The sequence below is a fragment of the Sorex araneus genome, chromosome 4 (genome assembly GCF_027595985.1).
Source record: "Sorex araneus isolate mSorAra2 chromosome 4, mSorAra2.pri, whole genome shotgun sequence".
Lineage (NCBI taxonomy): Eukaryota > Metazoa > Chordata > Mammalia > Eulipotyphla > Soricidae > Sorex > Sorex araneus.
Window position 1 is genome coordinate 43,038,746 of NC_073305.1, and position 14,138 is coordinate 43,052,883.

The window sequence follows — 14,138 nt, forward strand, 5'->3', positions numbered from 1 at the left end:
TCTGCCATGGGCATTCCCTGTACTGTCCCCTGACTAGTGGGATTGTTGATGGCCGTACAGATGCCCATGGCATTGGGACTGGCCCCTGGCCCCGTGAGGGCACGGGTTCCTCTTGTGTCTCGTGTGGTGCTCGCTGCGGTGGGAAGGAGGCGGTCAATGAAACATGCGCCTTGCTCTGGAGAGAAAACCTGGGTGCCGGAGAGTGCGGTGGGAGTGACTGATCCCTGAGTAATGTATTAAAGGAGAGTCCCACCACTCCATCCGGAGTGGGGACAGGGACAGGAGGGAGGTTCGAGGTGTGCTGTGAGGCTCGGACACTCACAAGGGAAGGAGCCCATCATTCCTGGTGTGGGGGGAGGTGGGGGGAGGCTGGCGGGGGGGGGGGTCTGCCTGACCTGAGCTCGATCCCTCTGTGCGAGATGGGAACGTGGCACTCACAGCCCGTGTCCAGGCTCTGTGCTGCAGGGCAAGTTGTTATGGGAGGTTCTTTCGCTCAGCTTTGTACCCTGCCCCAGTGAATCATGGTTCTAAGTGCTTCCATTCTAAGCTCCCTGCAGCCCCCAGCCATGCCGCCCCAGGACTCTTGGAGGTCGGAGTTTGGTCTTAGTTCAAGGGGAAGAGAGGGGTATTGGGGTTGAGGTCAGCGCATTAGGAGCATGTGGGTCAGAGACGGGGGTGGCGGTGGGGAGGTGGCACCCATGGGTCCCTGGGAGCATTTGCTGGCTCCGGCCTTTCTAAGATGCTGTGCTCCAAGACGATGCTCTCATGGACGACTGCCACTTTGACCCCCCACTGGCTAATCTCATCATTCAGATAGTCGGAATGAAGACACACTCCTGTCAATATCATAGTGTTTTGCTTTATTTAGAATCCTGAGATTATCAAGGTAACATTTCTGAATGGTGCAGCGGATGCTACAAAGGATTATGTTTGGGATAGAAAAGTTATCATCCCCCCTACTGTGGCAGGTGGGGTGCTGACATTTGATGTGCTTCTGGGTAACTCTTTGGCAGATCAGAATGAAGTGGGCTCCCAGGCCTGCTGTCTCCCAAGGCCGTGAGGAGGGAGGGTGAGTCAATTAAAGTGCAATTCTAACTCTGAAGCTGCCCTCAGAGGCTTCGGTGCTGCTTTGCAGTCACCAGAGAACGCTCCTCAGGGCGTTCGAAGGAAGCCTTTGATGGGAGACGCCTCCTGAAACTTACAGATGCACCTTTGCTGTGTTGAAGACGTGCTTCAGAGGAAGGAGAAAGGCATTAGCTCCGTCTTCCTGGAAGGTATCACAATCAGGGGAAGCACCTACGCGAGGCGCCACTAAAGTGTCTGGTGGGTGTTCTGTAAACGGGGTGGCTGGTTCAGCAGCGCCATGCCGGCGCCTGGCGGTGAGCAGCACACACGTGCTCTCTCTGCCTCATCCGCAGCACCTGGGGGGGGGGGGAGGTTGCACCTGCGGTCAGCGGACACTTCAGAAATGAAACCCCAACCAGTGAAACTCTGTGGACATCAACTCTTAAGACAGAGACTGGAGAGTTTGCCATCCCTAAGTGAGGACTTCCTTCCCCAAGTCCGGAATGGCGTCACCATCTCAGGAGACAGGTGGAAATTTCAGAAAAACTGTCCCTTTTCTTTGTATGTCACATCCTGCGGCTTTTCATTTCTACACTCCAGTTTCCTGCCGGAGGGTTTCTTTGCCGGTAGTCGGCCCCGTCCACCTGAGGCGAGTGAGTCCAGCCAGGAACGCCGCTCCAGGCACCTTCTTCCCACAGACGTGTATGCACGTGTGGCTGGGCGTGGCTGGCCAGTGGCTCCGCAGCTAGTGAGGTCGGCAGGGCAGCGGGTCTCGATACTGAACAGTGAGTGTGACTGTGATTCCAAGAGCTGGGCCACCAACGGGGGGTGGGGGTCTGTCCTTTTCCTTTGAATAAGGATCCCAAGGATTTTTCCTTCTTGGTGATTTCCAGTGTAAGTCAGCCTACTGGCCGGGACACCACTCGAAGGAGCTGTGTTTTGTGGCCGTTTGTTTCTAAATACCAACGTTCAAAGGAGAAGGTGACTGACATACAAGCCACATTGAAGCCAACTGAGACAGGTCCTGGCTGGGTGGCACACAACAAACCCGAGTGGACACAGCAATGGGACAAAGGGCAAGTGTCCACTCTGTGCACGGCATGAACCTGCCAGGACCCTCTGCAGTGCAGGGACGGCCACAGACGGGGATGGTGGTGGTGGGAGTCTCCTCCTCCCTGTCCAAGAGGCAGAACAGGATCCCCATGTCTGAGCGCGTCTCCAGGGGTCAGGCGCAGGCCGAAGAGCAGGTGGGGGGCAGCGGGGAAGCCGGGGCCTGGCGGGTGGGGAGTGGGGCCCAAGACCCGAAGAAATAGGATTTCTGATTCACCTTCAGGTGGGAAGGCAACTGAAACGCTCTTGAATGGGAACGTGCTGGAGCCCTTGGAAGCCGCAGGGGCTGAGTGCTGGTGCAGTGTGATTTAAAATACATATATACATATACACACACATGTACATGAACATACATGTACATGTATGTATATGCATATGTATTTAAAATAACATGTATTTAAAATAACATACACATATACATATGTATATGTGTGTATATACATGTATGTGTATATATACGTACATGTGTGTCTATAAATATGTAGATATATATACACATATATCTAATCTTAGTGATTTATGTGGCAGGTAAGGAAGAGTAGTGTTTCCTGGGGAGAAGTGTAAAGTGGAGCCACTGAAATCCAGGCGCTGAGGCTACAGGAAATCACTCCCATCATAGATCACAGGCCGGTCAACTGTCAAGTGGTAAAACACCTTCTTGGAGACAAATCTGAGGAAAGAGAGAAGGAAAGGGGGTGAGAGGCGGCAGCTGCCCTGGAAGGGTGTGACTGGCAAGGTGAGCTATAGGATAACACTGGTTTGTCTTTTCAGCCTTGCCACAAGGGAGCTTAGGTTTATTGGGTTACTCCCATCACAGTGCTCCCATTCCTCTGTGTTTATTTGTAACCTCTTTCTTTGTGCTCTGCTTCCTCAACAGATTAACCACCTTTATCTCCTAATCAGACTCTGTTAACTTGTAAATATTGCTTTTCCTCTTCTCCTTAAGTCCGTTGCATAGTTAATTCAGAGCAATGACCTTTTTGTATGGACACAGGAAGACAGTTAATGCTACACTTTTGTTACTTGGAAGTTAACTGACTCTGAATAATATTCACTCCTGGGCATCTATTCTCTCAACTTAAGCCTCAGTTGCCCTTACTTCCTAGCACCCCAAAAGCAGGGTCCCAACGAGGGACCAAACGGACACAGGGCAAGCTGTGAGCTACCCTGGCATCGAAATGGGCCAGGCCAAAGCGCCATAATACGTAACTGTAAATTAAGTGCACGGTCATGGACAAAATCTGTCATGACCCCAAAAGTAACAGCTGGATTAGGACCCCAGGCACATTCCTGTTCATGGGGACGAGGACAACAGGCAAGTCTCACCCTCCTGGCCTCTCCCTTGGTGGACACTCTTGACTACAAGTTTGGAGAAGTCAAGGCCTGGAGCTGGTGAGGGGAGGGCACCACTTTCCCCTAGAATGTCTAATCAAGCGATTTCTAAAAACCGTCACGGGCAGGGCCGGGGGATCCCAGGACGAGGAGATGTGGCCACTAGTTCAGGGCCCAGCTTGGAACGGTTGCTGGGTACTGACCATGCCTGGCTCATAAAACAGGCGGACCCAGGAAAGAGCTTACACGGAAGCCAGAAGTGTAGAAGGGAGAGGGACGCTCTGTCCCCCCAGCAGCCTTAACCACTCTGCCTCCTGCGTCCAGGGAGGAGGGCTTCTGGCTCACTGTCCATGCTCACTCGATACTGACCCGTCCACCCACCACTCCATGCATGGTAGTTCCACTGACCCTGTGGGGACGGTGGTGTTGTGGGCACTGCCGCTCTCACCTCACAGGTGCGCAGTGCCCACCTCGGTGACACTGGGGGGAAAAGCCAGTCCCTCCCACCCGGCGATGCTGTGGAACTTGAGTGTGTCCATCAGAGTGGACGGTCACAGACACACTGACAGGGCGAAGGCGCTGCCAGCTGAGCCTGTGAGCACAAAGGAGATGGCCCAGAAACCCACAGGCCGAGGGGAGGGGCTCCAGGAGGGAGTGGAGGTAAATCACCAACAGTTCAACACTGTTGAACTCTGTCCCTGAGGTCCAGTGGCGGGCGGGTGGACTGTGTGCTGTGGGATATCCCCCTTACCTGGAGAAGGTGTTGTCGAAGATGAGCATGTAGATGCCGGGTGTGCGGACCTTCAGCTGGCCTCGGATGCTCTCCTTGTGGGAATTGCAGCGGGTGGTAGGAATGAGCACCTGGAACGGGAGGGCAAAGAAGCAGCGCTGAGGGGGTCCCTCCGAGCCTCAGAGCCCTGCCCAAGGCGACTCTGGGCAGGGCTGGGGGCCCAGAGCAGCGATGGCTGCACCCAGCACCTTCCACATGCCCTGGGTTTGCTGGAAACTATGGTGGACGAGGGCCGTGAGTTTGAGTTCCAGCTAAACTCACCAGCTGGCCGGCACCCTGAAGAAGTGGTGCCTGGGCCTCCTCGGACCATGCCCGAGCACACCTGCTTCTCCACCAGGGCAAGGAGTCTGTCTCTTCTCTCTCTCTCTCCCCCTTCCCCCTTCCCCCTCCCTCCCTCCCTCCCCCTCTCTCTCTCTTTCTCTCTCTCCCTCCCCTTCTCTCTCTTTCCCTCTCTCTCTCTCCCTCTCTCTCCCTCCCCTCTCTCTGCCTCCCTCCCTCCCCCCTCTCTCTCCCCCTCCCTCCCTGCCTCCCTCCTGGAAGTTGGGGTTTATCCTAGTCAAGTCCCTGGGAATGGCTGCCTCCCATGGGCCCTGCTGTTGCCCCGAGGAGCGGAGGTCTCACAGTCCAGGCCGGGCCTCCTCCTACACCTTTTGTCAGTTTTAGCACAACACTGAGAGGTGCTCCCGGGTTCCTCCTGGTGGTGCCGAGATCCAACTCCGGGGCCTCGTGCAGGCAGGGCAGTGCACTGCGGCTGGGCCGCTCACCCCCATCTCCCCCTGCACATTCTCCCTCACTCGGGAAGCTGCTGGCCCCTCTCCTCCAGGCCAGCACTCTGGGACCCACTCTCGGCGCCCCTCCAGCTCCACCCCAGGCTGCCACTCCTGGCCTTGTCTGGGTTTATCCACATGTCCCAGAGCCCTTTCACACGTCCAAGTCCTCAGCCTCTTTACCCCACATTCTACAAGAGCCAGAAATTCATTACGGGGAACATTTTCTCCAGGTATGTTTTAACAGCCTCAGGGCCAGACGGCAAATCTGAGCGTATCTGGGTCCTCAGGAGGAGGGTCCCCGGGAGGACGGTTTTCAACCCACTGATGAGCAGACATTTTTCAAAACCAAGGGAGTAATAGGAGATGAGGAAAAAGGAAGTACCACAGAAGTAACCAAAATTAGAAAGAAAAAACTTTTCTCTTAGAAGGAACGCTTAGAGAGCTTGTCTCGCGATGCCTTCACTCCAGCCTCAACGTAAACAAAAGCTCTCCTGACCGCTAAGCGGCTTCTCGGCAGCTCTGAGCTTCTGTGGTGACCACTTTCACGCTTTACAAAACAAATTGCTTCTTTTTCACTGAGTTTGGTTCCAATTTTTCCGTTAGACTGTTTTTAAGCCTGTAACATGTTTTAAACTCAAAACAGTTACAAAGATACAATCACTCTTTCAACTTAAATATAGCTGCGTATTTCCTCCTGGCCACAGAGTTCCCAGAGTGAAGAGAGTTCCCACCCAGGGCTCTGCCCCCGGGCAGACTTTTATGGATCTAAACAGACCAGAAAACAGTCCATTATGGCAGCTAAAAGTGCCAGGAGCAAAGGGGAGTTAAGGCAATCTTTGACATGTTGGTGGTAGTGAAAGTGCAGTGACTTTGCAGCCCCCCCCCAACACGAATATTAACATTGTCAAAATCATGTTACCTCAGTGATTAGAAAGAAAATGCTTAACCACTAAAGAGTATAAATAAGAAAAATGCCAGGACAGGAAAACTGGGAGAGATGCCTCTTCCAGGCCCGGGGCGCGGAGAAGGACAGGATGTCAGGGAAGACTTCCCTGAGGAGGCAGCACTGGACAAGGTACATTCAAACACGGGGAAGAATGTTTCTCAGGAAACAATGAAAACAAAATACACAAAATAGAAAACAATTTAAAAACTGCCCTGGGGGCAATTCCGGTGGTGTTCGGACGGTGTTTGGGTGCTGCCCTGTCCCCAGCATGTGGTCCCTGGGAGAAGGGCACACAGTACCAGGCCTGCACACGGAAGGCAGGTGCTCTGCCACACCGCCTTATGTCTTGGTTTTCATTTGTCTCTAGAATTCTTTTTTTTTTTTTCCTTTTTGGGTCACACCCGGCGACGCACAGGGGTTACTCCTGGCTCTGCACTCAGGAATTACTCCTGGAGGTGCTTGGGGGACCATATGGGATGCTGGGAATCGAACCCGGGTCGGCCGTGTGCAAGGCAAGTGCCCTACCTGCTGAGCTATTGCTCCAGCCCATCTCTAGAATTCTTAGTTTCTTTTAAAGTTTTTCATTGACTTAATAAGCTATTCACTAGCATGTTTATTATTATTATTATTATTATTTGGCTTTTTGGGTGACAGCCAGTGATGCATAGGGGTTACTCATGGCTCTGCACTCAGGAATTACTCCTGGAAGTGCTTGGGGGACCATATGGGGTGCTGGGAATCGAACCTGGGTTGGCCGCCTGCAAGGCAAATGCCCTCCCCGCTGTGCTATCACTCCAGCCCCCTAGCATGTTGTTTAATACTCCAATTTTTATGATTTCTTCATCTTTTTGCTGTTCTTGACTTTGAGTTTCATACCACTATGATAAGATGTTCGAAATTATTTCAAGTGCCACAAATTTGTTGAGACTAGTTTTGTGTCATTGAGAATGTTTCATGCAGACTTTCAAAATATTCGCTCTTTTAGACGACACTTTCTTTATGCATCTATTCAGTCCATCTGGTCAAATGGATCGATTATGGCCCTTGTTCTTCTGTTGAATTTCTGACCCAATGATCTACCCACTCATTTAGGTGGGACCTGAAGATCTCCCACTTTCTACTGTGTTATCAATGTCTCCCTGTAGGTCTGACACTAGTTGCTTTATATACTTTCGAGTACTTATGTTGGATGTATACATATCAGTAAGTGCAATGTCTAACTGTCTTCTTCATCATCAAATAATGTCTTTTTGTTTTTCTATCTTTTTGACTTGGAGACTTTTACCTGCTTGCTCTTTCTGCTTTCTTTCGTTCCATTTACTTGGAGAATGATTTTTCTACCCTCCACTTTAAACTTATGTTTAACCAGAAGCGGAACTTTTGGACACATCATATAGCTGGGTTTTGTTTGTAAATACACCTACACAGTCTGTGCCCTTTGGTCGAAGAATTCAGTCCATTTACATTTAGGGTCATTACTGAGGACTTCTGCTCTCATTTATTTTATATTTATTTATTTATTTATTTATTCTTTTTGGGTCACACCCGGCGAAGCTCAGCGGTTACTCCTGGCTTTACACTCAGGAATTACTACTGGTGGTGCTCAGGGGACCACCTGGGATGCTGGGGGTCGAACCCAGGTTGGCTGCGTGCAAGGCAAACGCCTACCCGCTGTGCTATTGCTCCAGCCCCTCTCATTTATTTTAAATTGTCTGGCTATTCTCCCATCTTCAATATTTCTTTCTCATTGTGTTTTCCACCGGCCATTTTATTTAGGTCGATTTATATCTCGTTTTCTCAGTTTCCTTCTTATTTGTGCTGTGTCTCTGCTCCAGATCAATACTTTGTGGTTACTATGGGGTTTGTGTAGAATGTTCTCATCACTTTAGTAGCCCCTTTTTGCTCCTCTGATGTTTTCTGTGGCCCCATGCAGGTCACTGAACTCTGGTCCCGAACAGGCCTTTTGCCCGGCCCAGAGCCGGGTCTGACTCTCTCAACGAGCTTTCAGGCAGTTTAGCCACCAGTAGCCTGAAGTCCTTGGTTACTCTCCCACCCTCCCCCCCCACCCAATTCTACAACTTCTAATCTGAGTGTCGAGGCATGACCTTGATGGAGGAAGTCACTCTAGGGAGGGTGGCCCTGAGTGGTCACTGCTTGGAGCATGCCACCGGGCCTGGAGCTGGCTCGGGCTGCCCTGTGCTCTCTGCTGGTGGCTTCTCCCTTCACCCTTTTCTCCTTTCTCGCCTCCACAACCACTTCTGGTTCAGCTCCTCGGTGATCTGCCTTGATTACTCAACCCACGCACGGCCGCCATGACTTAACACTCATCACCTGGAATCGGGGCTGTCCGTTTCCTAGGGCCTTCTGGTAATACGGGGTCAGTGTTGCCCCAAAGTCTCTTTCTCCCCTCTGTGGGTCCTCGAGGGCCCTGGCAGACAGCAGAAATGCAACTCGGGGTTGTGAACAGACTGCAACATACTCAGCACGGTTCTTTGTACTTGTATTTCCATAATCGTGAAATGTCACTAGTACAATTTACATGATATCCTGTTTTTTCCTAAAAGGCCCAGGCTGGTCAGGGCATCACAGGGGGTCGACCAGGACAGAAACTCTGGTCAGGAACCAATGAAAGCTGCTGCTCAGAGCTGACAGGCGAGGGAATGTCTGCAGGAGCTCCAGTCTCACCCATGCTGCGGGATCTACAGGGACGATGGACTCTTTCTGCCCCCTAGCGCCCACTGTGGGAAAAACAGTGTAATCGCCACTTCCAATTTTCTGCCTGGAGAAACCAAAATACGGTGTCCTTTGTCTCCTGTAAGACCCAGGTCCCAAAGCCCCAAAGTTTCTGATTCCAACTAGGAACCACACTGGACTCTAGGGCAATGAGGACGTGGCAGGTGAGGGACAGGATGGGGAGAGAGGCCCACAGCTCAGTTCCGGGCCGGCAGGTAGAATGGCAACCACGTGGACAATGTATTTAGTCACCTCCTCGAGGCCTCCCCTGCCAGGACACTCATTGGTGTCTGAACTGGGAGGACAAAGTGCCCGATGCTCGGCAGATGCTGGGAGTCTGAGGGCAGACGGCAAGGGTGCGGTGGTGAGCTCCTGACAGCGAGGCTGCTTCTAGGAGCAGAGCTCACCAGAACAGTGGGCGAGATGCTGCTTGACCGAGTGAAGCACTCTGAGTTCAGCGTCCTGAGCCGAGACACTCTGCCCAGGACTAAGATCTTTCCCCCACAGGGGGAACCCTCTCTGTGCAGGCTGGAGCCTGAATCCACTCTCAGGGTACAAGCCCCAGGACCTCCCAGCTAGAGCTTTGGAGGCTCTCAGGAAGGGCGGGCTTCAAAGCCAGGTATGTATAGTGGCTGGACGTGCGCAGAAGGAAATGACATACGGGGACTACCAGGACAGAGACCCCGGCTTCGCCAGGAGTGAGCTCTGACTGCAGAGCCAGGAGTAGGCCCTGAGCACTGCCGGGTGTGGCCCAAGAACAAAAGCAAAACAAAACAAAAAAAGAAATGAAAGGCAAAGAAGTTTTTTAAAAAAAGAAATCAGACAAGACACCAATGATCAAAGCCAAGATTGTGGGGACTAAGGCTACAAGTTTGGAGTGAAGTCAAAGAGGCCAGAGAGGACCAAGCAATCTCTCAGCAGCAGATGCAAAGTGGGGTAGGGATGGGAGGAGCACGGGCTCATCTGGACACTTTCCTCCACGAGGACACTGGAACTGGTGTGGACACTGCAATGTGCCCCACTCAGCATCAACTTGGCTTTCCTGTGGCTCCAGGCCTTCCCACACCTCAACCTGGGCCTCCTGAGGGTACCCAAAGGCTCACACAAATAAGGGACCAGAGGATGTGACTGCAAAGACTCCACACGTGTCATGTTTCACAAGAATTTCAAATTTCCCTTCTCTATCTCAGTCCTTTTCATTCATAGAAAAATGGAGATTCTGCAAGTATTCTGGCAGCCTTGGCTCTACTTCACGTGCAGGTCTGGTATGTCTTGGCTGCTCTTATCTTTCCTTTCGATTCAAATACAATTCGTGCTTCCACCCTGACCAGTTCTGCCTCCACCTGCCCTTTGCGCCTCTCCCGCAGAGCTGGCGGCATGCTGCAGGCAGAGGTCTCCCTCCTCCTCTCCCAAATCAAACAGAATCCTGCTCTCCTTCCTGCGCTCACCTCCAGCCTCTTCATCCCTGGGACCTGGCCATCACCCATGTCTGTTCTCAGGAATCACCTAGGGATGCCAGCGGACACGCCTGGAGATTGTGATCTACTGGTATGGGTGTGGCCTCAGGATGACCTCAGAAAAGTACCCCAGGTACTTGTCACATGCCGCCCAGGCTGAGAACAGGAGTTGGTTACTGTCAACATTCCATGATGAGGCTGTCTTGGAGTGTATGAACGGGCACTGCCAGCAAGATTTCTAAGCCCACAAGGTGACATACAGGACATGTCTCGCCTGACATCTTTAAGGGGGGAGGCTGTATACTACAAGCTACCTTCAGAAGCAAGAGAGTGGACTTCCTCCCATGGGGACCCTCAAGTTCAGGTCAATTTTCTTTCTGTCCTGGACAGTTTTGTCGAAACACAAGCCTTAGATGAAGTCATATATATATGTGGATTTCTCCAAGTCTCACCTGCAGATCAGACCAAAGCTATCTGAAAGCAACATGGCCTTCTGGAGGAAATGTTTCCTGGGTCCCTGCATTCCCCTTCTCCCAGATGGAAAAGCCCAGGGCACTCTCTGCTCCTTGTGATGCAGCTGACAGGGTGCCCTGGTCCTCGTTCCCTCCCAGCCAGCTGGAGGGGAGCTGGCCCTACCCCAGGAGGGTTCTACGAGCGGCCTTACCTTACACTGGTCCAGCGGTGTGTCCTCAGTCTCCTGGAAGACCACGCTGAAGGAGATGCTCTTGGGGTCGGAGGAGAAGACCCAGCTGATGGTGAGGCCTGCCTCAGTCACGGTGATGGGGATGAGGCTGTACGTACTGGATCTCACAAATAGTTCCCTGTTGCTTTCCCCGAAGTTGGTGATTTCGTCCACCGTGAGGGGCAATTTTATCCTGAAACAGAAATGCCGGAAAAGGCGTGATCAAAGGAGTCTGGATCCACTGGCCAGGTCATCTGGGGTCCCGAGGTGGCTGGAGGTCCTGGAGGCTCCCGAGAGGACAGAGCTTGACCGGGAAGTTTGATGATGGGAGAAGCACAGCTCACACCAACGGATGCTTCCCGAGCACTTGCCACGCACCATAGTTCTCCGGAGGTGCTGGGCAGAGAGAGCAGACAGTGAACAGTCCTTGCTGGCACAAAGCTGGAGTCGCCCCTGTAAACTCGGGGGGGGGGGGGAGGGAGTGAGAGGCTCACCAGATCCACTCCACGCCTCTCATCATGGAAAGGTGGTCACTGAGCTTTCTGTCTGCAGAGCTGCCCACAGCCTGCCCCCTGGTCAGTTTCCTGTCTTGCCCCCTTGACTGAAGGAGCACAGCAAGAAGCATCCTTTCCTTGGGAGTCTCTAGACTTGTGTGTGTGTGTGGGGGGGGGGGGGTCCCTCTTCATGCTGAAATCTGAGGTTCTCATATGCAAATGCCCCAACTCTCTAAAGCAGGGGTGGCAGGGTGGTCCCGGAGACATGGCTTCCAGCCCTCGGTGGGTGGAAAAGGGCTGCTGTGAGAAGCATTACAGGTGTGCTCTCGGCCCCGGGGCGCCCTCCCTAGCTGTGTGTTGACATAGATCATAGAGACTCTGTGGTGTTGGTGCCCCTCTCCACTGCGTGGGAGGTGCCTGAGGTCACAGGTCAGGCTCTCCCGTCCAAACTGCAAATCCTTTCTTCTTCTCCTCCTGTCTCTATGCCACAACAAACATCACCTTGGAACACAGGGCATGATTAATCCACTTACCTACGATTACTGGCTATCAACCGCTGTATATATAAGTCTCTGTCGCTGGAACAGAGACTCATGGGGGCAAGAAAGTGTGTTTTGTTCACTGCTGTTCTCTAAGAACCTAGAACAATCTCTGACAGGCAGAAGGCATGAAAAAAAAAAAACAAAAAACCTGAGGCTGAGCAGCTGCCTGTGTCCAATTATAGAGTCATGGAGCACAAGAGCAGAGGAAAAGTCTGATATGGGAAAATAATGCGTGCATTATGAAATAAAATGTATTTATATACATTAAAATTCACTGTCACTGTCACTGTCATCCCGTTGCTCATCGATTTGTTCAAGCGGGCACCAGTAACGTCTCTCATTGTGAGACTTATTGTTACTGTTTTTGGCGTATCCAATATGCCATGGGTAGCTTGCCAGGCTCTGCCATGCGGGCTTGATACTCTCGGTAGCTTGCTGGGCTCTCCAAGAGGGGCGGAGGAATCAAACATGGGTTGGCTGCATGAAAGGTGAATGTCCTACCACTGTGCTATCACTCCAGCCCACATTAAAATTATATGTATAAATATATATTATCTAACTATAGCATAGATAATTGAATTATATATTTAAAAATTATATACATATGCCCAAAAATCTCTATACCAAAGTAGTCTGGGGGCTAAAGCGATAGCACAGCGGGTAGAGCATTTGCCTTACACGCGGCTGACCTGGGTTTGATTCCCAGAATCCCATATGGTCCCCCGAGTACCGCCAGGAGCAATTCCTGAGTGCATGATCCAGGAGTAACCCCAGGCATGACCCAAAAAGAAAAAAAAAAAAGCAAAATGGTCTGTTATCTGAATTTTCCTTTTTAATTAAAGTGTAGAATTTTCTCTTATTGTAAGAGAAATAATAATAATGTACAATAATGTAGAAAACTACTCTTACAATAAGGAAAAAAAGGACAGCATTACTTAAAAGAGCTGATATGAAAATAATGAAAGTGTCTGTCCATATCATAAATGACTGGATACATAAGGTGTGACACATATACTCATACACATGGATATACACACAATGGAGTATTATTCAGTGATTTTTAAAAAAAGCATGAAAATTTGCCATTCACAGTAAAATGGAAGGAACTCGGCATTTTGCAACACATAAGTCAAAAGAAATACAACAAGTATGGATGATTTCACTCGCGTGTGTGATGTAAGGAAATAAAAATCAATGCATAGGAGAAAAACAAAATGAAAATAATCCAGTGAACACTTACACCAGAACTGAGTTCACCCGAGGAGAAAGAACAGGGCAAGGACGGAGGGGTGAAAGAAAGGGGGGTGGGATTTACTTTTTCCCCCCGAAGTCTAAAAAATATTAGCAATTATAAAAATATAAAACCAACTACCATTGACTGCTAAAAAGTAGAAACTAAGAGGCAGGCGAGAGTGTACAGCGGGCAGGCCGCCTGCCTTGCACACAGCCGGCCCGGGCTCGACCTTTAGCACCACAGTGGGGCTCCCAAGGCCTCCCAGGGGGAACCCTGAGACCAGAGCCAGGAGTAAGCCCCGAGCAAAGCAGGTGTGGCCACCCCCACTCTCCTCAGCCCCCCAAAGAAAAGAAAGAACACATGGGATGGAGCGAGGGAAGGGGGCCCAAGGGGAGCACTTTGCGGGGGACATGACAGTTCTCATCTTCCTCATGGTGCCTGTGGGCCTCAGTTGTCCTCTCTGGCAGAGGTGGACAGGGAACTAACTGGCCGGGCGCTGAAGTCCCCGGCGGCAGAAGCCACTGCTGAGTGAGCCGTGCGCCTGCCGGCTGACTGGTGACCACACTAGTAAATCGAAGTCCCAGCAGGGGAGTGAAGCTCATCAGAAGGAAAGGACAGACCTGGGACAAACTAACTTTAAGGACCGAAATATGAGTCAGAGAGAGGGACAGACACACAATGACTGCATTCATTTGTGGACTAGCACTACACTGTAGCACTGTCACCCATTGCTCATCAATTTGCTTGAGCAGGCACCAGTAATGTCTCCATTGTGAGACTTGTTGTTAACTGTTTTTGAAATATTGAATATGCCACGGGTAGCTTGCCAGGCTCTATAAAATAACATAATATGAAACTGATACCCCAAAACAGTAGACACAAGGGCCAGGAATACTGCCCCATAGTTGGAAGCCTATCTCATGAGCTGGGGGAGAAGGCAGCTAGAATAGAGAAGGGAGCACTAAGTCAATGATGGTTTACGG

At 51.3% G+C, this 14,138-nt stretch overlaps 1 protein-coding gene across 2 annotated transcripts in view; it reads right to left on the reverse strand.

The window, feature by feature from the left end:
* Window positions 1-839: 839 nt before the first annotated feature.
* FYCO1 (FYVE and coiled-coil domain autophagy adaptor 1) overlaps window positions 840-14,138 on the reverse strand; it is a 70,548-nt gene continuing 57,249 nt past the window's right edge. For both annotated transcript variants that reach the window (XM_055136331.1, XM_055136332.1), the window contains exons 16-18: window positions 10,868-11,078; window positions 4,259-4,368; window positions 840-2,845 (exon numbers count right to left, since the gene is read on the reverse strand). In XM_055136331.1, coding sequence (XP_054992306.1) covers window positions 2,770-2,845; window positions 4,259-4,368; window positions 10,868-11,078 — 397 coding nt within the window. In that variant the 3' untranslated portion in view covers window positions 840-2,769. The remainder of the gene's footprint in view (window positions 2,846-4,258; window positions 4,369-10,867; window positions 11,079-14,138) is intronic.